This window comes from Coenobita brevimanus, chromosome 25 (assembly GCF_032717465.1).
Source record: "Coenobita brevimanus isolate Jiangsu-jjx chromosome 25, ASM3271746v2, whole genome shotgun sequence".
NCBI classification, from domain to species: Eukaryota; Metazoa; Arthropoda; class Malacostraca; order Decapoda; family Coenobitidae; genus Coenobita; species Coenobita brevimanus.
This window is the reverse complement of record NC_136978.1, coordinates 15,454,357-15,478,876: the sequence shown is the minus strand read 5'-3', so window position 1 is coordinate 15,478,876 and position 24,520 is coordinate 15,454,357. Positions and strand designations below refer to the sequence as shown.

The window sequence follows — 24,520 nt, the reverse complement described above, 5'->3', positions numbered from 1 at the left end:
GGGACAGACACACCACAGGCCCCACTCACTGCACAGTCTCAGGGCCAGGCAATGGATCCGGGACCCTTAGCCCACCAGCTTACCAGTGGCTGTGGTAGTGGCCTCGGGGCACCCTGCCAGGACAGCTTCAGGGACACCCTCCAAGTGCTCCTTGGCACTGCAACTGTCCTGCCATTATACACCCACTGATAGGGCAGCCTCCTGGGGCACTACTCCCAGGTTCGGGCCCCTTTCTATTGGGCAGAAGTGGCAGCCTGGGAACCGCAGTGCCCTGTACCGTCTACCACAGGCCCGAGCCCCATCTTGCCCTGGACCCATGATCTCTGCTGGCGGAACCCCCATCATGCCTCCCCCCAGAAGTCCGCCACTAGGTAGCGGGGGCAAAGTTTTTTGGCTGCATGCCCTTGCTGATGCCAACCCCTGTAATGTAGTGGGATACGTTGTGTGAAATGGAAAATGCATGCAGTGTAGTGCATAAGATAGTTAGGGGAAATGGTTGGGAGAGTATGCTGGTCTACTCTCCATGTTACTGTCACACTGAAAAGGTCAGCAAAGGGGGATGGTTAAATAGCTAGTGAAACAGGCGCTCCAGCTCTCCCTATCACCAGCATTCCCATTCCCCTCGGGAGTACCACCTTGTTTGGCCCATGCTACGGCCTCCTCCAACAGCTAATTTAAAAGGTTTACTGAAATTTGGGGCTTGAAGCACAGGCTAACCATAATTTTTGAAAATGCCTCTTTGCATTCTTCCTTCCATTCATGTTTGACTCCCTTTTTTGGCAGATTTGTGATGGGAGCTACAGTGTCAGAGGAATTTTGGGCAAACCTCCAATAGTAACCCACCATACCCTGGAATCTCTGCAATTCCCTTTCATTCTCGGGTTGTGTGAAGTTAACAGTGGCTTCAACGTTGGCATTAGGCAGACTGCTTTACCCAGTCCCGCCCTGGTGCCTAAGTGCTGAACCTGGGCCTTTAAGAAATCGTACTTTGCTAGGTTGGTTACCAAGCAGTTGAATGACAGTCTTTCTGCAAGGCATCTAGTTGGATGAAGTGGTTATCCCAGGAGTTGTGAATATAACCAGAGAATCAACGTATGTGACACATGCCTTGATATCCCTAGCATGTTTGTTTATTAGCCTCTGGAACATGGCTAGAGCCTTTTTCATATGACAGTATATGGCATATCTTTGCATTTGTAAATATGACCAGCAGCCACAAAACAGGAAATTTCATGGGCTCCTGTAAGTGGGCAAGCAATATCAACAAGAACTCTAGTGAATAGTGCATTAGAGAGAGGAAGAAGAACCAGTGGTTCCAAAGGAGTAGACTTCTTACCCTTACTGACCATCTGGCAGGGATGGCATGACCTATGGTACTGGGAAATGTCTCAGCGAATTTCAGGCCCATAGAAATGTTGCCAAATGCAGGACATAGTCTTCTTCACCCTAGTGTGCCCTTCCAAGGTAGAATTATGAGCAATACCTATAATCTTTTGCCTCCATACCTTTGGAATAACCACTAAATGCACATTCTTCAACACATCCTGATGAGCAGCGTGGGGAAGTCTCCACTGATGCATCAACGCATCATTTGCTCTTAGGTATTAACATTCAGACCACTCCAGGGTTGGAAAAAAAAATCTTTTTTTTTTTTTTTTTTTTTTTTTTTTTTTTTTAAATAAAAAAATTGATTTTTAAAATTTAAATTGGGTTTTTATTATTTGATTTTTTTCACTTAGCCTATATGAAGACATATTCTTGTAGTAAACCTTTGCCGGTGTTAAGCTAAACCATATTTTAGTATCAGTTTTAGGAATTCTATCAAATGAGTACCACACTGTGTCCTTTTTCCTCCCACTTGCTGTAATGTGTCCGTTAGGCGTTGTTATATATCAAAGTTCAAATAAACAAACTTGCCAAATAATAATGTGAGTGGGATGTGGGAGTAAGCAAATGCACCACAGGCTAGCACTCCTTGTAATGGGGGAGGTTACTTCTGCTGCTGCATCACTATGTGTCACATACTGATGACAGTTGCCAACTTGTCATTTATATATTGTCAGATTTGGATCATAATCATTAGATTGAATCATGTTAATGTGTATTCAAAGAAGAGTTGAGCTCATATGTTAACACTGAACATAATCACTTTTATTGTTATTATCAACAAAAGAGCCGTCTTTCCTGTGTTCAGTTTTTTAATATTTTCTTTGTAACAGAAGGCAGTGGTTCACTGGTGTGTGACTTGATACAGGATCAGTACAAGAAGAGGACAGGATCTGCAGATGATGCATCAGTACAATACACATCCATCACATTTTCAAGCTTCTTCCTTTTTACTGTATTTTGATAGTAAGCATGATTTTTTCATTCTGATTTAAATCAGTTTAAGTCATGTGATTTAAATCAAAACAACCCTGGACCACTCATCCTCACATTCTTCCTCACTCACCACAAAGCCTTCAAAGCTGCAATCTTTGGATTAGATCTTCGGATCTCAGCCAATCTTAGACCTGTGTTAGTTTGTGGGAAGACCTCAACCTTAGAACCAGTCAGCTGGGCAAAGGAAGTATCTATCTATCTATTGCCAGACTCCTTAATCCTGTAAGGGGTGGCCACAATCAAATCGCATACATGCCGCCCTGTGCCCCGCCATTTCATTGCCCTGCTACCAACTCACACACCCTTCTTTCATATGCCTCTCCACTCCATCCCTCCATCTCATCCTTGGCCTCCCCCTCCCTCTCCCCACCTCCACCTCACTCACCCCTCTGTCATATGCCTCTCAATTCCATCCCTTCATCTCATCCTTGGCCTCCCCTTCCCTCTCCCCCCCTCCACCTCACTCATACACTCTCCTTGTCAGTATCTCACTCTCCATCCTCTCCACATGGCCAAACCACCCCAGTGTGTTTCTCCTAACGCTTCCTATCACATCCACATCCACACAACAATGCTCCTTTACTTTCTTATTTGTCAGTCTGTCTCTCCATGTGACTCCACATGCTCCTTTCAAATAACTCATTTCCACTGCTCTCACTCTTGACTTCTGTCCCTCCAACAAGGTCCAAGCTTCACTTCCATACGTTAGAGCTGGTATCACAATACTGTCATGTAGTAGCTTTTTCACTTCCATGCTCACTTCCGTATTTCTTATCACTGCTTTCAAGGAACTGGCAACCTTTCTTCCCTGTCGCACCCTTTCAAGCACTTCATCCTCTAAACTTCCATCTTTACTCATCACACTTCCCAAGTACTTAAATGCCCTCACATTTTCCATTTCCTCCTCATCCAACCTCACTTTACATTCACTGACTTCACTTCTCTCGAAGACCATAACTACTCTTCCATACATTCACCTTTTGATTCCGTTTCTTACATACTCTCCCAAACTCATCCACCAAGCGTTGCAGCTCCCCTTCGTTTTCACTTAACAAAACAGTATCATCTGCAAACAACAGTACAGGGAGTTTCCAAATGCTGCCCTCTCTCACTTGGGCCACTCCAATATCCATTGCTACCTTGTATCTCTTTTGTAACCCTATCCAGCGACGGAGACAGACATTACACATCCTTGTTTCAATCCAACCATCAAATAGAAAAATTCACTCAGTTCACTATCTGCATGCACTGCAGCCTGAGCATCCTCAGCATCTTTGTACAGGGGAATAATTATACCTAACTTGCAAAGCTGGGCACCAATCAGTTAACTTTTTTGTTAACGATTTAACTTTTAAGTTAACTGTGAAAATCATTATCGAACTATTTAACTTCCGTTCACTCAAGTCCGTTATCCCAAAGTATAAGATAACCAGTTACACATCTGTTTTATTTAATTTACACTAGCTTAGCCACGGCCACAGACATATCGAAGTTTTGTGCGTCGTATGAGACTGAGTTTTGTGTTTGTGTGTGTATTGTGGATTTGTTGTATTGGATTACAAAGGCTCTTTGCTTCTTTGGCCTTTGCTAGTTACCAATAACATCCATGGCTTCACAGTTCATCTACTACACAACATACATTCTATTGCATTTCCATTTTCTGTGTGTGTTTAGCATATTACATTCTCTTACGTATATCTATAAAGGTAGCACTCGACATTTCATAAACTTTTAAAAGCTTCTATTATTTTTGGATTTTCAATACAGACACTTGTGTGAATTTGAGTTTTATGTCATTATAGCATGATGGCATCCCAAGAACTTGACTCTGTTGACATTGATAACATTGTTGAGGTTGAAACTGTCAGTGCCACTGGACCTCATCAGGAGCAGGCTCAGAACCCCTGGCCCCACCTGGACGACTACTTCATGTTCAAGTCAAGGAAAGGAGACAAGTTGAGTTTCAACTGCAAGCTGTGCCTGCCCAAGACTGTGCCAATCAAGGGGCACATGACAAGCCTCAACACTCTCAAGCAGCACATCAAGAGGACCCACCCAGCCAAGTTCATGTGGTTTGAGAAGGTAAAGGCAAGTTCATCTCGTGGAAAAGCCAAGCAGAGGTTTTCTTCTGGTTCCAGCAACAGCAGGAGCACTCCAACATTACCAAGTTTGTTTTCACCTCCTGCTGTCAAGAAAACAGGCCAGCAAACCATTGATGAATCCTTTGGCATCGCTGCTACTGGCAGTGGCGTACCTCAGGCTGCTGTGGATCAGTGGATCGTCGACCTGTTTGTAGCCAACATGCTGCCACTCCACGTTGTAGATTCTGACACATTCGAGAAGCTGATCAAGACGCTGAACCCCAGCAAGAGCTCTGTCTTGAGGAGGACACTGGGCAGACGAATCGTTAATTCGCATACTGACTTTAAGCAATACTTAATCAGGTAGTTGACATAATTTTATCATTTTTATACCTGAATTAATTTTTATTCAAAAAATGTAAATTTTATCTTTAAAAATTAAAATTTAAAAACATATTTTTTTCAAATTTCATTGTTCTCAGCTGACTGGCCACCACAGCTGACTGCTGGTCTGCGCACAAGAAAGGCTACCTGGGCATGACTGTCCACTGGTTGAACCCCATCACTAGGCAGAGACAGTAAGCAGCGCTTATGTGCATCAGGCTGACAGGCCATCATATGTATGATGTGCTTGCACAGACCTTGGTCAATGTCCACTGTGAATCCACATTGAGAAAAAAAGTCACCAGGACTACCACAGACAATGGCAGCAATTTTGTGAAAGCCTTTGTCCAGTTTGGGGCAGAGGCTGACACACTGCCAGACCTGCCAGTGGCTCAGGGTGTGGATGCCGACCTTGATGATGCTGCTGTGGCTGCCCTGTTGGCTGGATCTGTGGATGAACAGGAGTTAGAGTTTGGCTCCCTGGCAGACTTTCTGGCTGTGCCTGTGGCTGAGCCTGATGATGTTGACACCACCATTGGCAGTCCCATCAACCTGCCGGCCCACATGAGGTGTGCTGCCCACACCTTCAACCTAGTGGCCAGCAAGGATGCAGATGCTACACTAAAAAGTGCAGTGTCCAAGGGGCTCTACAGGGCTGCCATGGCCAAGGCACGTGCCCTCTGGAACCTGCAGGATCGCAGCACTGTGGCTGATGGCATCTACGTTGAGGTGGGAGGAGTCTGGTTGTCCCCAACACAACGAGGTGTAACTCCACCTACAACTCTTGTGGTGGTCCTCAACACAATCGTGGAGACTAAGAGGCCTACCCTTCACCGAGTCATGACCCGGCTGAAGGTTAACAGCTTCAACAACCAGGATCTTGACTTACTGAAGGAGGTTGCCAAGGTCATGTCACTTGTAGCCAAAGTGCTTGACAAGATCCAGGGGGAGGCCCAAGCCTACCTTGGGATCCTGCTGCCAGCAGTTGCTGCAACGGTCTTCAGGCTTAAGAACTTGAAGTCCATGGGCCTCAACTACTGCAGCTCCTTGGTCGACGCACTTTTGGCTGGCATCAGCAAAAGGTTCAGGCTCTTCCTGGAGGATGAGGAATGCCAGCTAGCTGCTGCCTTCCACCCCAGGTTTCGCCTCATCTGGTTGGAGAATTATGGCAACACCAAGGTCACCAAGGTGAGGAAAAGCATGGAGGGTAAAGTCGAGGAGGCCATGAGGAAGCAGTCCTACAAAGTGAGCAGCAACATTGGAGACATCAGCAATGACGAAGAGGAGGATGACATCATCAATGCTGTCACCCAGCCAAAACAGAGGAGTAGGATCCACAGGTCACTCAAGGGCAAGGCCTAGAACTTGGTGAAGACCTGGCTGGAGGCCAACTCCAAGGACTTGCTGACAGATGCTGCCTTCTTGGGTGGGCAAGTGTTGGTGGACTTGTTCATCATGTTCAACACAGCCATCCCCTTCAGCGTTGCAGTGGAGCGTTTTGTTCTCTACGGGGAAAGACATATTGAGGGCCAAGAGATCCTCCCTGTCTGATGAAAACTTCAAAATGCTAATTTTCATGAAGGGAAACATGCATCTCATGGACAAAATGGAGAACGAGAAGAAGAGGAAAAATTGATTTATGTATGTATCGTGTTTTTCATTTTTTATTTCTCTACGGTCACTTTATCAATAAATTTTTTGTTTAATACTAATATTGTGTTTCATTTAAATATTTTATGTTTTGCCATTTATTTTGTCCTTTTTTTGGCTCTAAAAGCCTTTAAAAGCATTCAAAAAGGGGGCCAAAACTCTAAAATCAGCCTTTGTTTTAGATCTTTTTAAAGTCAGAACTATACAGTCAGCTTTTTCTAACACTGAAGCAAAAAAACCAATAGTCTGGGTTCCAAAGCCCTTAAAAAAGACCCCAAAGGCTTATTTTATACATTTAGAATTTTATACATTTGGCACTTTTTAAAGTGGTTTTAGGGCAAAAAAACATTTTTTTGTTTTTTAAAATACACATTAACGTTAACGGTTTATCGATAATTTCATCATCATTCATCATAATCATCCGGACCTCCTTTTCCACCCTAGGGCAGGGTGAAGAGTAGCAATGTCCAGACAGCCCAAATTTGCCTAATCCAATGGGCCACTCTTCTATTCACTCCTCATTCAAGCCCCCGGAATTCTGGCTGTATCGGATACGCCAAAAACATTCACCACGTTCTGTGGCTTCACATGAACTTAACTGATTTGAGTCAATCCAGACACTGCCAAATTAAAAAGAGGTGCCAAATCTCTGATCATGCACCTATCCTCCCAACATTCATCCAGCCAGCTCAATCCCTTTGTCAGTTCCCTAGCCTCACCGACTTCCAAACCTCTCTTCCTCACACACGCATCCACCATATCTCTCCATCTTCTCCTTGGCCTACCTTGCCTCCTACCCTCTTCAGATTCGCTCAAATATTGTATATCTTTTTCACCACTCTGTTGTTATCCATTCTTTCCACATGACCGTACCATTTCAGTGCACTCTCTTCGATTCTGGTGTCCACTGACTTCCTCACTCCACATCTTTCACGAATCACATTATTTTGTATCCTGTCCACCCTCTGTACTCCACATACATTCCTCAGCAGTCCCATCTCCACTGCTGTTACTCCTGACTTTTCATTTTCTTGCCACACCATAGTCTCACAACCATATGTTAAAGTTGGCACTAACACTCCTTCATGTAGGCCTCGTGCAGCTGCAACACTCATCCCTTTGTTTCTTTTCAAGGCCTTCATTGCACTAGCTACATTTCTTCCTTGTGTCACTCTACTTTCAACTTCTTTTGCATATTTTCCTCTTTTCTATCACTGTGCCCAGGTATTTGAACTCTCTTACCAATTCCAGTCTCTCTCCATTCACTGCAACATCGCACTGGAAGTCACCTTCTCACTCACCAAGCAAAAGCATCAGTTTACTATTTTCTGCATTTATTCTCAAGGCACGATGCTCATAGACATCATCAACTCCACACCAGCCTACCAAGTTCTTGTCCGGTACTTGCAAGCAGTACTGCATCATCAGCGTACAACAAATATGAGATGTTCCATCCATCACCATTCATTACCTACATCATCCCTCTCTCCATTACTCATGTTTTTACTTCTCTTATCATCCCATCCATATATATATTGAACATCCACGGGAACATCACACAACCTTGTCGCACGCCCACACAGATCGTGAACCATTCACTTAGATGCCCATTAACCCTTACACATGCTTCACTACCATCATAAAAACTCTTGACAGCACCTAGCAGCTTACCACCTATACTGCACATGCACAAAACTTTCCTTCCCTGTCCACTTTGTTGTATGCTTTTTCCAGATCCATGAATGCCATAAACACCTTATGGTCCTTCTCACAAGCCTTCTCTGCTATCTGTCTCACTGCAAATATTTGATCCACACATCCTCTGCCACTCCTAAAGCCACCCTGTTCATCACTCACTAGGATTTCTGATATCTCTCTTACTTTATAATAATTCTTCCATGTACCTTCCCTACAGCACACTCAATAAACTTATGCCATGATAATTCTAGCGCTCACTTCACTTACCTTTATTTTTGCACAGGGAAATAGCAGTCAGATAGATTATTTTCTGGTTAGGAGGGCCGATAGGAGGTTAGTGAGAGATGTTAAAGTTATAGGAAGTGAGGAGTGTGTGCAGCAGCACAAACTATTGATTTGTGATATGGTGCTTAAAGAACAAATGATGAAAAAGAGGACTTATGTACCTAGGAGGAAAATATGGAAGCTGAAAAACCAAGTAGTAAGGGATGCCTTCTATAGCGAGTTGAGGAGAGTGGTGGCTGAACAGGGAGCTGTAGACAGAGGCGTTAATGAACAGTACAGAGCCCTCAAGAACAATTTCTTGAGAGTTACTGATGTAACATGCGGCTGGACGAGAGGACCACCAAGACGTAAAGTAACTTGGTGGTGGGATTGGGGTGTAGAAGCTGCAATTAAGGAGAAAAGAAGGCTTTTCCGGGAATGGAAGAAGGGTGGTAGCAAAGAGGAATATTTGGCTGCCAAGCGTAGGGCTAGGAGAGAGGTATACAGGGCAAAGTCTGAGTCACAGAGACAATTACTTGATAACCTAAATCATGGGGAAAGGAAAAATATATTTAGGGTGGCAGGTCAGGTGAAGAGGGATAATCGGGATATCATAGGTGAGCAGTGTGTGAAGAATGATGAAGGAAGGGTAGTGGTGAACAGTGAGGATATTAAAGATGCGTGGAGAGAGCATTATAACCGGTTGTTGAATGAGGAGTTTGACTGGGACAGGGAAGGTTTGGAGCCAGCAGATCCAGTGTCTGGCCCTTGGCCTTTGATTGATACTGCTACTGTGAGTGAGGCAGTAGGCAGGATGAGGGTGGGGAAGGCAGCAGGTGTGTCTGGGTTGACTGCCGAAATGTTGAAGGCCTCAGGCGATATAGGGGTGAGTTTAGTCACTGACCTGATAAATAGGATTATTTATGAGTGTGTTGTCCCAGATGATTGGCTGAAGAGTGTAATTGTAAATGTGTATAAAGGGAAGGGTGATGCCCTGGAAAGAGGGAATTATAGAGGTATAAAGCTTTTAGATCAGATAATGAAGGTAATGGAGAGAGTTTTAGAAGGTATGATTAGAGAAAGAGTGAATATTGATGAGATGCAGTTTGGGTTTATGCCAGGTAGGGGGACCACTGATGCCATATTCATTGTTCGACAGCTTCAGGAAAAATATATTGGTAGGAGAAGGGATCTTTATTTTGTTTTTGTTGATTTGGAAAAGGCCTTTGACAGAGTCCCTAGAGAGGTGGTGATGTGGGCAATGAGAAAGCTTGGCTTGGAGGAGTGGCTGGTTAGGGTGGTTATGGCCATGTATGTGGGTGCTCACACCCAGGTGACAGTGAATGGAGATTTGAGTGATGAGTTTTCCGTGAATGTTGGTGTGCATCAGGGGTCAGTCTTGAGTCCCATGTTGTTTATCATGGTACTTGAAGCCCTTTCATGTGACTTTAGAAACGGACTCCCGTGGGAGTTGTTGTATGCTGATGATTTGGTGTTGATTGCAGAGAATGAAAGGGAGGCGGAGGAAAGGTTTAGGAAGTGGAGAGATGGTATGGGGCAAAAGGGTTTAAGGGTAAATGCAGATAAAACAAAAGTGATGATATCTAGGGTTGGTGGCGGTACTGTCAAAGACGAGGGATAGTGGCCATGTGCAGTTTGCCACAAGGGCGTGGGAAGTAATTCCATCTTGTGCGGTGTGTGTGATAAATGGGTGCATAAGAGATGTAGTGGTATCAGAGGTAGACTGCAAGATAATGCTGATTTTATGTGTACGGCATGCCAGGGTGAGCAGGTGGAGATCGTCAGACGTGAAAGAATTGAACTTGCTGGTGAATCTCTTGAGTGTGTGGAAGAGTTTTGTTATTTAGGAGACATGTTGTGTGCTGGAGGTGGGGCTGGAGCTAGCTCTGTGGCTAGGGTGAGAAGTGGTTGGAAGAAGTTCAGGGAGCTCTTGCCTCTCCTGACATTGAGGGGGCTCTCCCTACGTGCTAAGGGGTCTTTGTATGCAGCGTGTGTTAGGAGTGTAATGCTGTATGGCAGTGAGACCTGGCCAGTGAAGGAGGAAGACATTCGCCGGCTCAGACGTACAGAAATGACAATGATTAGGTGGATGTGCAGTGCGTCCCTGCGTCCAAGGCCTGGAGGGGCTGGGTTTACAATGGAAGAGTTGAGAGGTAGGATGGGACTGGAGTGTATTGGTGTTGTGATGAGGAGAGGTAGATTGAGGTGGTTTGGACATGTGGAGAGGATGGGGGATGATAGTTGGGTGAGGAAGGTGAGAAGTGTTAATATTGGGGGTGGGGTTATGAGGGGTAGACCGAGAAAGACATGGGACGAGGTCATTAAGTGTGACCTTAGGGTTAAGGGACTGAACAGGGAGGCTGCAATGGATCGTGCAGCATGGAGAGCCGCCATTAGGTGACCAAGGCCGACACATGCAAGCATGTTGGAGCCTTTAAAAAACGAAAAACGGAAAAAAAAAGGGGTACAATCACAGCCTTTTTCCACTCTGCAGGCACAGTTTCAATCATCTATGCCTTCTTACATATCTCCAAAAAGCACTTCATTCCACTCTGTCCACTGCACTTAGACATCTCTGCATACACCTCATCAACCCTTGCTGCTTTCCCGTGTTTCAGCTGCTTCAGAGCACTCTTCACCTGTGCGAGTGTCACGTCTCCCGGCACTGCATTCCTTCTCTGCACACCACCAAAACCAATCATGTTTACAGCTGCGCTGCTTTTTCTGTTCCCATTCATCAGAGTTTCAAAATATTCTCTCCATCTGGTCCTTACTTCATCCCTTTGGGTTATAAATCTACCACCTACATCCTTCACACCATCACATTTCTTTCAGCTTTCACTTCTACATTTCTGCACCTCTTTCCAGAACAACTTCCTTTTTTCAGAGTAGTTCACATTCATTTTTCTTCCTATATCATCCTTTACCTCCTTCTTTTTCCTCTTCACTAGTCTCTTTATGTGCTTCTTGCTCTTAGTATATTCAGTTTTTATTTCAACTGAACCCTTGTTCTGTAACCACTTTAACCACTTCTTCCTCTTATCCTCCACCGCTGTCTTAACCTCCTCATCCCACCATGCTGTACCTTTCTTTTTTTGTTGTTACTCTTGCCATACCACACACCGCTTTAGCATTCCTAACTAAGCAGTCCCTATATGCATTCCACAGGCTGTCCAGATCCATTTCATTCCAATTTACTGTTTCTAACTCCTCCTCTACTTTGGTCCTGTAATCATCTGCCATTTCTTTGATCCTCAGCTTCTCAACTTTCAGTCTTTCTCCCTGACTGCTCCTCTCTCTCCTGATCCACCTTACTCCTCTCAGCTTGATCTTGGATACCATAATCATATGATGTGGCAGACCTCCAACTCGTCGTCTCATGGCCGTCGTATCAGCAACCATTCCCATCATCGACCTCTCTGCGAGCACGTAATCAGTCAGGCTTCTTTCAGCATGATCCCTGTTCCCTCTATACCATGTATATTTATGTGCATTTTTGTGTTTGAAATATGAGTTACAAATGCACAACCTCCTCTCCTGACACACATCCTTTAGTCGCATCCCATTATCATTTTCTCCTGGTACTCCATTATAGCCCATTATGTAGTCCTCAGGACCAGTGCCTACTCTTTCATTCATGTCCCCCATTATGATCACTTTATAGCTTCTGGGCATTTCTCCCACTACTTCATCCAGCTCATCCCAAAACCTGTCTTTCTCTCACTCCTGTCCTCACATGGTTCATATACTACAATCACTGCCACTTTCACCTTCTCAGACTTGAACTTGACATACATACACCTCGAGCTGACACATTTGTAGTCTCTCATTCCACTTTGCCACACCTCATTCATCAACAAAGCAACTCCTTCCTTGCATCTTCCTCGCCCATTCATTCCCGATCTTACATATTGCACACCCTCCCACTCCTCCACTTCACACGCTTTCATCTTCGTTTCACACAATGCAATCATATCTCACACTCTTGAACACATTGACCACTTCCACCCTCTTGCTGTCCTCATTCACACCTCTAACATTCCACATGGCCATTTTATTTATAATGAATTAACTGATTAATGGTTATCAAAGTTAACATTTCAGTTAACGGATTAACGGTTAACGAAGTTAACTATTTGATTAATGATGCCCACCTCTGCTAACTTCCAATATTCCAGGACTCTACCCTCCTCCCAGTCCAGTCTGCTTATCTTCCATATCCATTTTGCTAAAATTTCTCCCCTGTGCTTCATCATTTCACCTCACACTTCATTAATTCCTGGTTCTTTCCCCATTTTGACTTTTTTCATTGCCTCCACTGCTTCGATCCTACTGAGCTCATCGTTCTTTCTCATCTTCCTCTTTCTCCCAGCCATTCCCCTGCCACTTATACCAACATTACTTTCATTTTCTGTGGTGAACAATTCTTTAAAGTGTTCACTCCATCTGCTCACTTATTCTCCCTTCTCCACCAGCAGTCTGACATTTTTATACTTCACTCCCCCACTATCTTCTTAATCAACCTGTTATCATTTTCTTAACCTCCTTCTGGAACATTGTCTTACATTCCCTCCACTTTACACTCAAATTGCATCCAAACTCCTCATCCACTCTCTTCTTACTTTCTCTCACTAATCTTTTCTCTTCTTCTCCACATATAACTCTGTTCTATCTCTCAACTTCCTCCATGCCTCTGCCTTCCATTCACTTGCTATATGCTTTCTTCTTTTGTGCTGCAGCTTGTCTCGCCTCTTCATTCCATGATGCTGTTCCTTGCATCTCCTTTTATCTTCTCTTCACCCCACACACCACCTCGCATGTTGCACAGATTTCTTATTTGAATACCTTGCATTTGCCCTCCACCACCCTCATCGTCTCCAAATCATATCTGCCCAATCACTCCACTTTTATATATACTGTATATATATACTGTATATTTTTTCTCATCCATCTTCTACCCACTTTGTATGGACTGCTTCCTCCTGCCTTTTTCTCTTTCTTAGGAGGAGGCTGTAGCACCAGCCAATTAGGGTGGTACTCCCAAGGGGAATGAGAATGCTGGTGATAGGGAGAGTTGGAGCTTTTGTTTCACTAGCTACCTAACCATCCCATTTTGCTGACCTTTTCAGTGTGACACTAACATGGAGAGTAGACCAGTATACTCTCCCAAACACTTTTTTTTTTTTTCCAAAACAGGAAGGAAAAACAAATGAATTAAAAAAAATAATCCATACACCAGATTACTGGCATCCTCCATTCATAAAATATCTTTAACAGTTGAACTTGCTGTAGGTTGAAGTTTGGGGGGAAACAACTCTGGGGAAGCGAGTTCCAGAGAGATTCAGTTTGGAGAATAAAAGAATTCCGATAGGCCGAAGTTCTGCAATATGGCTGTGTGACATTCCAGTCACGGGCACTACCAGATTCCCATGTAGCACGAGGGAAGGCATGGAGAGGGGGCACAATGGACGCAACTTTGTCTGAGCATTTGTCATAATAGTACATGTAAAATTATGCAAGGGAGGCAACATTCCTTTTTACTTGTAGGGGAGGTAGTTTATTTTTAGTAACAGGGTTATTAATTATTCCAACAGCTTTGTTCAGAATTTTGTGTAGTTGTTTGAGTGCAACCTATCGACATCCATTCCACAGGGGTGAGCAATATTCTAGCTGAGAGCGCACATAACTCTTATAAATTATAGCCAACTGCTTGTCAGTGAAGAAGTTATGGACTCTGTACAGGGATCCAGGTTTCCTTGAGGTGGTTTTAGCAAGCGATCTGGCATGAGAGGTCCAGCTGAGGGCATTGTTAAGTGAAACACTTAGAATTTCTATACTTTTGAGGATGGGAATATTAGTAGCATTGAAGCTAATATACAAATCTGGCAATATCTGTCTATTAGTAAATTGTACTGTGTATATTTGGTTTTACTAGCATTAAATCTCTCATCTTAAATGCCAGGACCAACTTGCCTAGTCCCAGGCTTCTATGCTTCTCGTGGGGCGACATAGGATTTGATGATGAATGGATGGACTAACATTAAATGAGACAAGGTTATTTTGTCCCCATTCATTGATCTTAGATAAATCTTGGTTTATGGAGAATGCTGCACTGAGTTGAGAGTTAGAGATATTAAACTTTGTAAATGGGTGTTTGAGTGTGAATGAACTGTAAATTGTTGAGTCATCTGCATAGGAATGGATGGGATTGTGGGTGACAGATAAGAGATCATTAATATGAACTAGGAATAGGGTTGGTGCTAGAACTGATCCTTGCGGCCTGCCGGCATTAATTAAGTGGAAGTTGGAATATACATCATCTACTTTTACTCTTATTTTTCTGTTGCTGAGATATGAGGAAAGCAGAGGAACAAAAGATATTAGTCCATAACAAGGGAGTTTGGATAGCGGGGAACGGTGCCACACTGTGTTGAAAGCTTTAGAAATATCAAGGGCTACTGCATGAGTTTCCTCTAAGTATCTCATACACTACACCACATTCACTTTACGTAACACACGACGTACCCCACTACATCACAGGGGTTGACACCAGCAAGGGCATGCGGCCAGATAACTTTTCCCCCACTACCTAATGGCGGACCTCTTGAGGGGAGGCATGACGAAGGCTCCACCAGCATAGATTGTGGAGCCAGGGTGAGATGGGGCTCAAACCTGTGCTAGAGGGTACAGGGCACTGCAGTTCCCAGGCTGCCTCTGCCCCCCAATAGAGAGGGGCCCGTATGTGGGAGTAGCACCCCAGGTGGCCGCCCAATCAATGGGTGTATAACCCCGCTGCTCTCATCATCTCATATGAGGCGATATGCAGTCCACCTCTGGCTGCGCTGATCACCTTATATGAGGTGATGAGTCTCCACGCCATTATTTTAAGCTCGAGGAAGCATCTGTGGTTTCCATGGGAACGTTGACTCTTCCTCTGCACCATCAGGGCTATTGGCAAACCCTGCCATACAACAGTTACCAAATACCTCAAGCAGTATTCAGTAATTCAGATATGCTGGCCACCCCTGGCCCCGCTGATCACCTCATGTGAGGCGATAGGTCTCCGCGCCATAATTTCGTGAACGAGGAATTGTCAGTGGTTTCCATGGGAACGTTGAGTTTTTTTCTACGCCACCAGGAGCTGTTGCCAAGCCCTGCCACACCACAGTTGCCAAATACCACATACAGTATTTAGTAATTTAGTTCTCATTTGTAGCCCAACAATGGCGGATTCATGCCCGTCTACCTCCCACAGTGCTAGCGACTTATTGCCGCCCTCACACCCACCTAAGAGGCATAAATTACAAAAAGACGAGGGTGATGAAGAGTTCAATCTCAGAAACACTTGATTTGATGACAAAAAATCAATTAAATATTAAAATGTCCTAAAACAATGACTCAGGGAAGGTAATCAAGTTGAGAAGAATTAGCACGGCAGGGGATAATGACGGGGCTGTTTCAGTGCCAAGGCGCGCTTGGAGGGTGTCCCAGTAGCTGTCCTGGCAGGGTGCCCTGAGGCCATTACCACAGCCACTGGTCAAGGCTAGTGGGCTAGGGGTCCCAGATCCATTGCCTAGGCCTGGGACTGTGCAGTGGGTGTGGCCTGTGGCATGTCTCTCCCCTTCTTATTTTACTGATTATGACCAAGCTAAAGAATGTAATTCAAAGTAAGCCTGAGAACATTAAATCACCCAGGAGGATCAGAGTGGCATCATGGAATGTGGGAAGTTTGAGGGGTAGAGTGGGGGAAGTGGTTGAGGTAATAAGTAGGAGGTGGGTGAATGTGGGATGTGTGCAAGAAGTCCGGTATAGGGGTAGATGGGCCAGAAAGATTGCTTTAAGGGATAGCTGCTATAAGTTGTTTTGGCAGGGTAGAATAGATGGATATGGGGGTGTGGGGGTGTTGGTTAGTGAGAAATGGGTGGAATATGAATGTTATGAGAGTAAGTGACAGGATAATAGTAGTGAAAATTTTGCCCAGTGGGATGGTGTTTACAATTGTATCAGCATATTCTCCACAAGCAGACTTGGGTGAGGCAGAGAAGGATAGATTTTGGGATGACTTAATACGTATAGTAAGTGGTACGGGGGATGATGAGATTGTAGTATTGGGGGAGATTTAAATGGTCATGTAGGTGAAGCAGCACAAGGATATGAAGGAGTCCTTGGGGGATGTGGATATGGTACACGACATGAGGAAGGGGAAAAGATATTTGAGTTCGGGGAGGCAATGAACATGATTGTGTGCAACACACATTTTAGGAAATGGGAGAGTAGATTGATTGCATATGAGTCTGGGAGAAATAGCAGCAGATAGACTATTTCTTGGTCAGAAGAGCTGATAGGAGCTTAATGAGGGATGTTAAAGTTATAGAGAGCGAGGAGTGTGTGCAGCATCACAGAGTATTGATATGTGACCTGGTGCTTAAGGAGCAGGTGATGAAAAGAGGACCCATGCACCTAGAGGGAAAATATGAAAGTTGAAGAACCAAGCAGTAAGGGACACCTTCTGTACAAGATGAGGAGAATGATGGCTGAACAGGGAGACGTGGACAGAAGTGTTAATGAACAGTACATAGCCCTCAAGACCAACCTCTTGAGAGTTACTGATTCAGTATGTGGATGGACAAGAGGCCCACCAAGACATAAAATGACTTAGTGATGGGATGAGGATGTAGAAGCTGCAGTTTAGGAGAAAAGTGGGCTTTGCTGGGAATGGAAGAAGGATGGTAACAAAGAGGAATACTTGGCTGCCAAGCGTAGGGCTAGAAAAGAGGTTTACAGGGCAAAGTCTGAGTCACTGAGACTTTTATTTAACCTAAATCGTATGGAAGGGAAGAATATGGTTTTTAAGATGGCAGATCAGATGAAAAGGAAGAATAGGGATATCACAGGTGAGCAATGAGTGAAGAACGATGAAGGAAGGGTTGTGATGAACAGTGGGGATATTAAAGACTCATGGAGAGAGCACTACAGCTGGTTATTGAATGAGAAGTTTGATTGGGCCAAGGAAGGTTTTGGACCTAGCAGATCCAGTGTTTGGCCCTTGGGCTTTGATTGATGCTGCTACTGTGAGTGGGGCAACAGGCAGCATGCAGGTGGGGAAGGTAACAGGTGTGTCTGGCTTGACTGCTGAAATGTTGAAAACCTCAGGAGATATAGTAGTGAGGTTAGTCACTGACCTAATAAATACAATTATATATGAGTGTGTTGTCCCAGATGATTGGCTGATGAGTGTAATTGTAAATGTGCGCAAGGGGAAGGGTGCTGCCCTGGCAAGAGGAAATTATAGAGGCAAAAATCTTTTAGACCAGATAATAAAGGTAATTGAGAAAGTTCTAGAAGGTATGATTAGAGAAAGAGTGAATATTAATGAGATGCAGTTTGGGTTTATGCCAGGCAGTGGGACCACTGATGCCATATTCAATGTTGAAAAGCTTCAGGAAAAATATATAGGAAAGAAAAGGGAGCTGTACTTTGTTTTTGTTGATTTGGAGAAGGCCTTTGACAGAGTCCCTAGAGAGGTGGTGAGGTGGGCAGTGAGAAAGCTTGGGATCGAGGAGTGGCTCGTTAGGGTCGTTAGGGTCATGTATGTGAGTGCTCGCACCCAGGTAGGTGTGAATGGAGATTTGAGTGATGAGTTTTCAGTGAATGTTGGAGTGCATCAGGGGTCAGTCTTGAGCCCCTTGTTGTTTATCATGATACTTGAAGCCCTCTCACATAATTTCAGAAATGGACTCTCATTGGAGATGTTGTATGCTGATAATTTGGTGTTGGTTGCAGAAAACGAAAGGGAGGCGGAAGAATGATTTAGAAAGCAGAGAGATGGTATGGGGAACAAAGGCTTAAGAGTAAATGCAGATAAAACATTAGCGATGGTATCGAGGGCTGGGGGTGGTACTGTTAAAGAAGAGGGAGGGTGATCATGTGTGATTTGTCACTGGGGCACGGAAAGTTATTCTGTCTTGTGCAGTGTTTGCGATAAGTGGATGCACAAGAGATGTAGTGGTATTAGAGGTAGACTGCAAAATAATGCTGATTTCATGTGTGCAGTGTGTCGGGGAGAGCATGTGGTTATTGCCAGGTGTGAAAGGATTGAACTTGCTGGTGAGTCTCTTGAGTGTGTGAAGAGTTTTGTTATCTGGGAGACGTTTTTTGCTGGAGGTGGGGCTGGAGCTAGCTCTGTGGCTAGAGTGAGGAGTGGTTGGAAGAAGTTCAGGGAGCTGTTGCCACACCTGATGTTGAGAGGGCTCTCCCTCCATGCTAAAGGATCTTTGCATGCAGCATGTGTTAGGAGTGTAATGCTGTATGGTAGTGAGATCTGGGCAGTAGAGGAAGAGGATATTCATAGGCTCAAGCGTACAGAAATGATAATGATTAGGTGGATGTGCAGTGTGTCCTTGAGTGCAAGGCGTGGGGGGCTAGGTTTATGATGAAAGAATTGAGGGGTAGGATGGGACTGGAGTGTATTGGTGTTGTGATGAGGAGAGGTGGATTGAGGTGGTGTGGGCATGTGGAGAGGATGGGGGATGATAATTGTGTGCAGAAAGTGAGAAGTGTTGATGCTGGGGGTAGGGTAGTGAGAGGTAGACCGAAAAAGATCTGGGACGAGGTCATTGAGTGTGACCTAAGGGTTAAGGGACTAAATAAGGAAGTTGCCAGAGATTGAGCAGCATGGAGAGCCGCCATTAGGTGATCAAGGCCGACGCATGCAAGCATGTTGGAGCCTTCAAAAACAATAACAATTCATCCAGCATGTTTGTACCTTGACTTTCACCAGTACTAAGTTGTAGTCAGAGTCCACATCCCCAACTCTGTGTGCTCTCGCATCCAGCACATATCTTCTCATTGTCTTATCTTACATAATGATTTAAATAATTTCTTATTATTATTGTATATTCATGTGATTCTGTTTATGATACACACAGTATTTCCTTCATCACCTATTCATGTTTGAACTTAGTATGCATGGACTTCAACTCACCTCTCTTATACAGTCCAATTCATGACTTTACTTCCCACTGCCATTGCCTTTCTTCCACATTTATCTTGTTAAGTATTTGATTGACTTTGTTCATCACGTCTTGTTTCCTGACATGTCCTGATATTCTTTTCCTTCTTGACATCACCAAAGATAACCACACATTTATTCCTCTCTACTGTGTTTCTCACTGTTTTCTCTTTCTCTGGCAAAATCTTAATTGTCATTTTTTAATTTTCCTTTTTTCCTTCTCCATTGATTTTTGGTTCTTTTCCATCTGCTGTACCATTGTCTCTGTCAGTCCAGTTGATAATCAGTTCATTTATCTCTCTGCGACCCTCTACTGCCAATCCTGCGTACATCCTCTGCACCACCTCCAGTGCCGTATTTACTTTCTCAGTTTTCTTTTCACTCTCACATAGAATTTTCCTTAGTTCTCTGTTTTATTTTTGCAGTTCACTTATTCGCCTTTGGGCAGTTTGATTGGCATTTCTCAAAACTTCTGTCACTTTATACACCTGCTCCGTTTTTTTTTTTTTTCTCAGTTTTCACACTTTCCATATCTAATTCCAGTTTCTTGCTTCACATCATTAATGTCTGGACCATATTACATTAGCCTCTATGTCAAATCTCTTAAATACTGTCTTTTTTCCGCATCGTGTCACCATATGTTTACCACCTTCCCTGACCATGGTCAGTCTCCCTCAGCTATCGTACTTTGCAGAGGACATCAAATCTCTATGTAGGTCACACTTCACCACTCTAAATATTAATCCAAACAAAGATAGAAACAGGTAATAATCCCTCAACAATGCCCAGGCAGTGGTAGATGGACAGAGCTCCTCGAACAGACTTCTTGTTCCTTTGACTGCTCACCTGTGTGTGTTGCTTGCAAATAGTGAACCGAGCTTTGCTGACTGATTCAGCATTTTGTGAATGTCTTTGATCGGCATGGTTTGAAAGTAAAAAGGGGGCAAAGTTATGGTTGTTGAAAGAAAAGGTGACTTTCAGTGTGATGTACTGGTGACAGGATAGAGACAAAATAGTGAATGAGTTTAAGTATCTCTCTTCAATAATAAAAACTGTGAGGTAAATGTTCAGAGAAGGTCGAGAGAGAGAGAGAGTAGTGATTCAAGGAAGAATGGCAGCAGGCACAAGGAAGGCCTTGATATAAAACAGGAGTCTAAATATGGAGGCTGCAAGAGGATTGCGTGAAGATGTGTAAGTGGCGAAGTCAGTTGAGGGGTGGTCTGCTGTCCTAGTGGACATATGTTCAATTCTCGGCTGGGGCACGGGGTAGATTTGAATTTTGTTACAACAGACAGAGGATGATAACCAGATGCGGAGTGTGAGAGGTGTGAACGTTAAGGGTAGGATTGCTGGGAGTAGACTGTAGCACCAGTTAAGCTTGGTGGTACTCCCAAGGTGGATGGAAAGCTGATTACAGGGAGAGCTAGGGCTCGTGTTTCATCAGCCCTCGAGACTAGCTTCTGACCTTCCCCTTTTGGTGAACTTTTTCACTGTTTCAGTAACACAGAGAGTAGGCCAGCATACTCTTCTATACAAGTTCATCTAAATGTCAACACCAAACCACATACACATTACACACCACGCTTCCTGTTCTAAATTAATAAAAAAAAAAAAAAAAAAAAAGTGGTGTCAACACCCACCCTTGGAATCCAGGGGGGGGGGGGCATAAAACCCCCCACCATCCATCCCTCTCTCGGTGACAACCAAAAGAGACGCTTGGAATCACTGCTGTATCTAATTTACTTTTTCATTTTTGCTACATTCGTGGCCTTTCCTCTAATTTTCTCTTTGTTGAACACCAACTTTAGTCTTTTAAACTTCAACATCTCTTCCTCACCAAGACTCAGCTGTCTGCAGTGACTGATGGCATATCTTTCTCTGTATCCTCCTGCTTTCTCTATGCTCATTTCAAAGCCAATGGTGGTAGTTGTGTATATGTATGCAACAACATATAGGCATACCTCGTTTTACAATCAACCATTATACAATACACCACCATGGCAGTATAAAAAAATTAACACCGTTCCCTGCCTATCGATGGCCAGTCCCCAGTTATCTGAGGATTTTTTTCTCCGATGGTTTCTTTTTTTTAACCGATTTTGATGATACTGTATTTTAGACTTAAATTTTGTGTTTAGGTTGATTTATAAACTGTTTTAGCTTAGATTAATGTGTTTTAGTTATAAGTGGGGTGAACACTGTCATTTTGGAGTACAGTTTACTAACTTTGACTTTTTTTTCCCAGACTCTTTTTTTTTTTTTTTTTTTTTTTTTTTTTTTTTTTTATGATCTTCAGATATTATTTTCAGGTTTAGATGAGTTATAAACTGCTTTTAGGCATAGTTTTAGCTTGTTTTAAAGCTATTTGGGGGGTTAGGTGAACTAGAAACTTGTTTTTGGACTTATTTGGGTGGGTTTGGACATGGTTAGGGGGGGAACCCGAGGCTCTCCAATGTATCCATAACTTATACTTTCAAGGTTGTAACGTCCCTGATTAACGATACCCCGGCCCAGTGGTGGGTTTTCCCAAACGCATCCCATCATTATAATGAGGACGGTCTGTATCTGACTCTCATGTTCCTGAACTTCTATCTATCTATCCATTGCCAGACGCCTCAATCCCGTTTGAGGTGGCCACAAACAAATCGCCTCCACGTCACCCTGTTCCCCTCCATTTCACTGCCCTGCTTCCAACTCACACCCCCCTTTCTCAAATACCTCTCCACCTCATCCTTTCATCTCATCCTCGGCCTCCCCCTCCCTCTTCCCCCCTCCACCTCACTCACATACATTCTCTTCGTCAGTCCTTCACCCTCCATCCTCTCCACATAGCCAAACCACCTCAGTGTGTTCCTCATAACACTTCCTATCACATCCACATCCACACCACAATGCTCCTTTATATCCTCATTCGTCAGCCTGTCTCTCCATGTGACTCCACAGGCTCCTCTTAAATAACTCATTTCCACTGCTCTCACTCTTGACTTGTGTCCTTCCAACAACGTCCAAGCTTCACTTCCGTACGTTAGAGTTGGTATCACAATACTGTCATGTAGTAACTTTTTCACTTCCATGCTCACTTCCCTGTTTCTTATCACTGCTTTCAAGGAACCAGCAACCTTTTTTCCCTGCTGTACCCTTTCAAGCACTTCACCCTCCAAACCTCCATCCTTACTCATCACACTACCCAAGTACTTAAATGTACTCACATTTTCCAATTCCTCACCATCCAACCTCGCTGTACATTCACTGACTTCACCTCTCTCAAAGACCATCACTTTACTCTTCCCTACATTCACCTTTAGATTCCGTTTCTTACACACTCTCCCAGACTCATCCACCAAGCCTTGCAGCTCCCCTTCGTCTTCACTCAACAACACAGTATCATCTGCAAACAACAGTACAGGGAGTTTCCAAACACTATCCCTTCTCACCAGGGTCACTTCAACATCCACTACCCTACCTTGTACCTCTTTTATTACCCCATCCATGTACAGATTGAACAACCATGGAGACATGACACATCCCTGTTTCAACCCAACCTTCAAAGAGAAAAATTCACTTAGTTCACCATCCACACACACTGCAGCCTTAGCACCATCATACATACTCTTCACAGCATTCAACAACTTCCCATCTACTCCATATATTCTTAATACTTTCCACAATCCTTGTCTATCCGCCCTGTCATATGCTTTCTCCAAATCCATGAAAGCCACATACAACTTCTTTCCCTTCTCTAGAAACTTTTCCACTAAAGTTCTAAGAATGAATATCTGATCTACACAATCTCTTCCCTTCCTAAAGCCTCCCTGTTCTTCTCCAACTGATTTCTCTGTTCTTTCTCTAACTCTGTCAATAAGTATCCTACCATACACTTTTCCTATTATACTAAGAAGACAAATGCCCCTATGATTACCACACACTTCTTTTTCCCCTTTTCCTTTGTACAAGGGAATAATTATACTTGACTTCCAAATCTCCGGGACTCTACCTTCCTCCCAGGCCAATCTGCACATCTTCCACATCCATTCTACTACTATCTCTCCCCCATGCTTCAGCATTTCACCACACACTCCATCAATTCCTGGGGTTTTCCCCAGTTTAACTTTCTTCATTGCTTCCACAACTTCTATCCTACTGATTTCTTCCTGTCTTCTCACCTCCCTCCTTCTCCCAGCCATTCCCCAGCCACTTATACTCGCATTACTTCCATCCTCTATGTTCAACAATTCCTTAAAGTGTTCTCTCCATCTGCTCACTTTTTCTCCCTTCTCCACTAGTAATCTACCATTTTTATCTTTCACTCCCCTGCTAACCTCACTTCCACCCTGTCTTACTCTCTTCACCTCTTTCCAGAACATTTTCTTACAGTCCCTCCACATTACACTCAAATTCCTTCCAAATTCCTCATCCACTCTCTTCTTACTCTCTCTTACTAATCTTTTCACATCTCTCTTTCTTTCTACATATAACTCTCTCTTCCGCCTCTCAACTTCTTCCACGCCCCTATTTCTCATCCATTCATTGTATGCTTTCTTCTTTTGTGCCACAGCCTGTCTCACCTCTTCATTCCACCATGCTGTTCCTTGCACCCCCCCTCCATCTTTTCTTTCTCCCACACACCACATCACATGCTGCACATATTTCTTCTGTAAATATCCTGCACACACCTTCCACGTCCCCCATCTGCTCCAATTTATATTTGCCCAATCGTTCCTCCACTTCTCTCTTATACTCTGCCTTTTTCTCATCCTCTTGTAACCTTTCCACTCTCCCCGCAACTACTTCTTCCTCTCGTCTTTCCCTTCTTCTATTTCTCCATCTTACTTGGATCCTAATTCTGGCCACCACCAAGTAGTGGTCAGAAAGTCCACTCCCCCAGCCTCTATAAGCTCTTGCATCCATTATACATCTTCAAATCCTTTCATCCACACACACATAATCAATCATTGCCTTCCTTTCATTTAGTTCACCACCCACCTTTCTCATCACTCGCCATGTATACCTGTGGATCATTTTATGCCTG

At 43.9% G+C, this 24,520-nt stretch overlaps 1 protein-coding gene and 1 pseudogene across 1 annotated transcript in view; both read left to right on the top strand.

Moving 5' to 3' along the window:
* Window positions 1-4,188: 4,188 nt before the first annotated feature.
* On the top strand, window positions 4,189-6,483 carry LOC145393727 (uncharacterized; annotated as a pseudogene).
* A 1,364-nt stretch (window positions 6,484-7,847) lies between these two features.
* The window catches only part of LOC145393726 (uncharacterized), a 33,098-nt gene continuing 16,425 nt past the window's right edge, over window positions 7,848-24,520 (top strand). Inside the window, exon 1 of the mRNA XM_080267770.1 lies at window positions 7,848-7,897. Within this exon, the coding sequence (XP_080123896.1) occupies window positions 7,848-7,897 (50 nt within the window). The remainder of the gene's footprint in view (window positions 7,898-24,520) is intronic.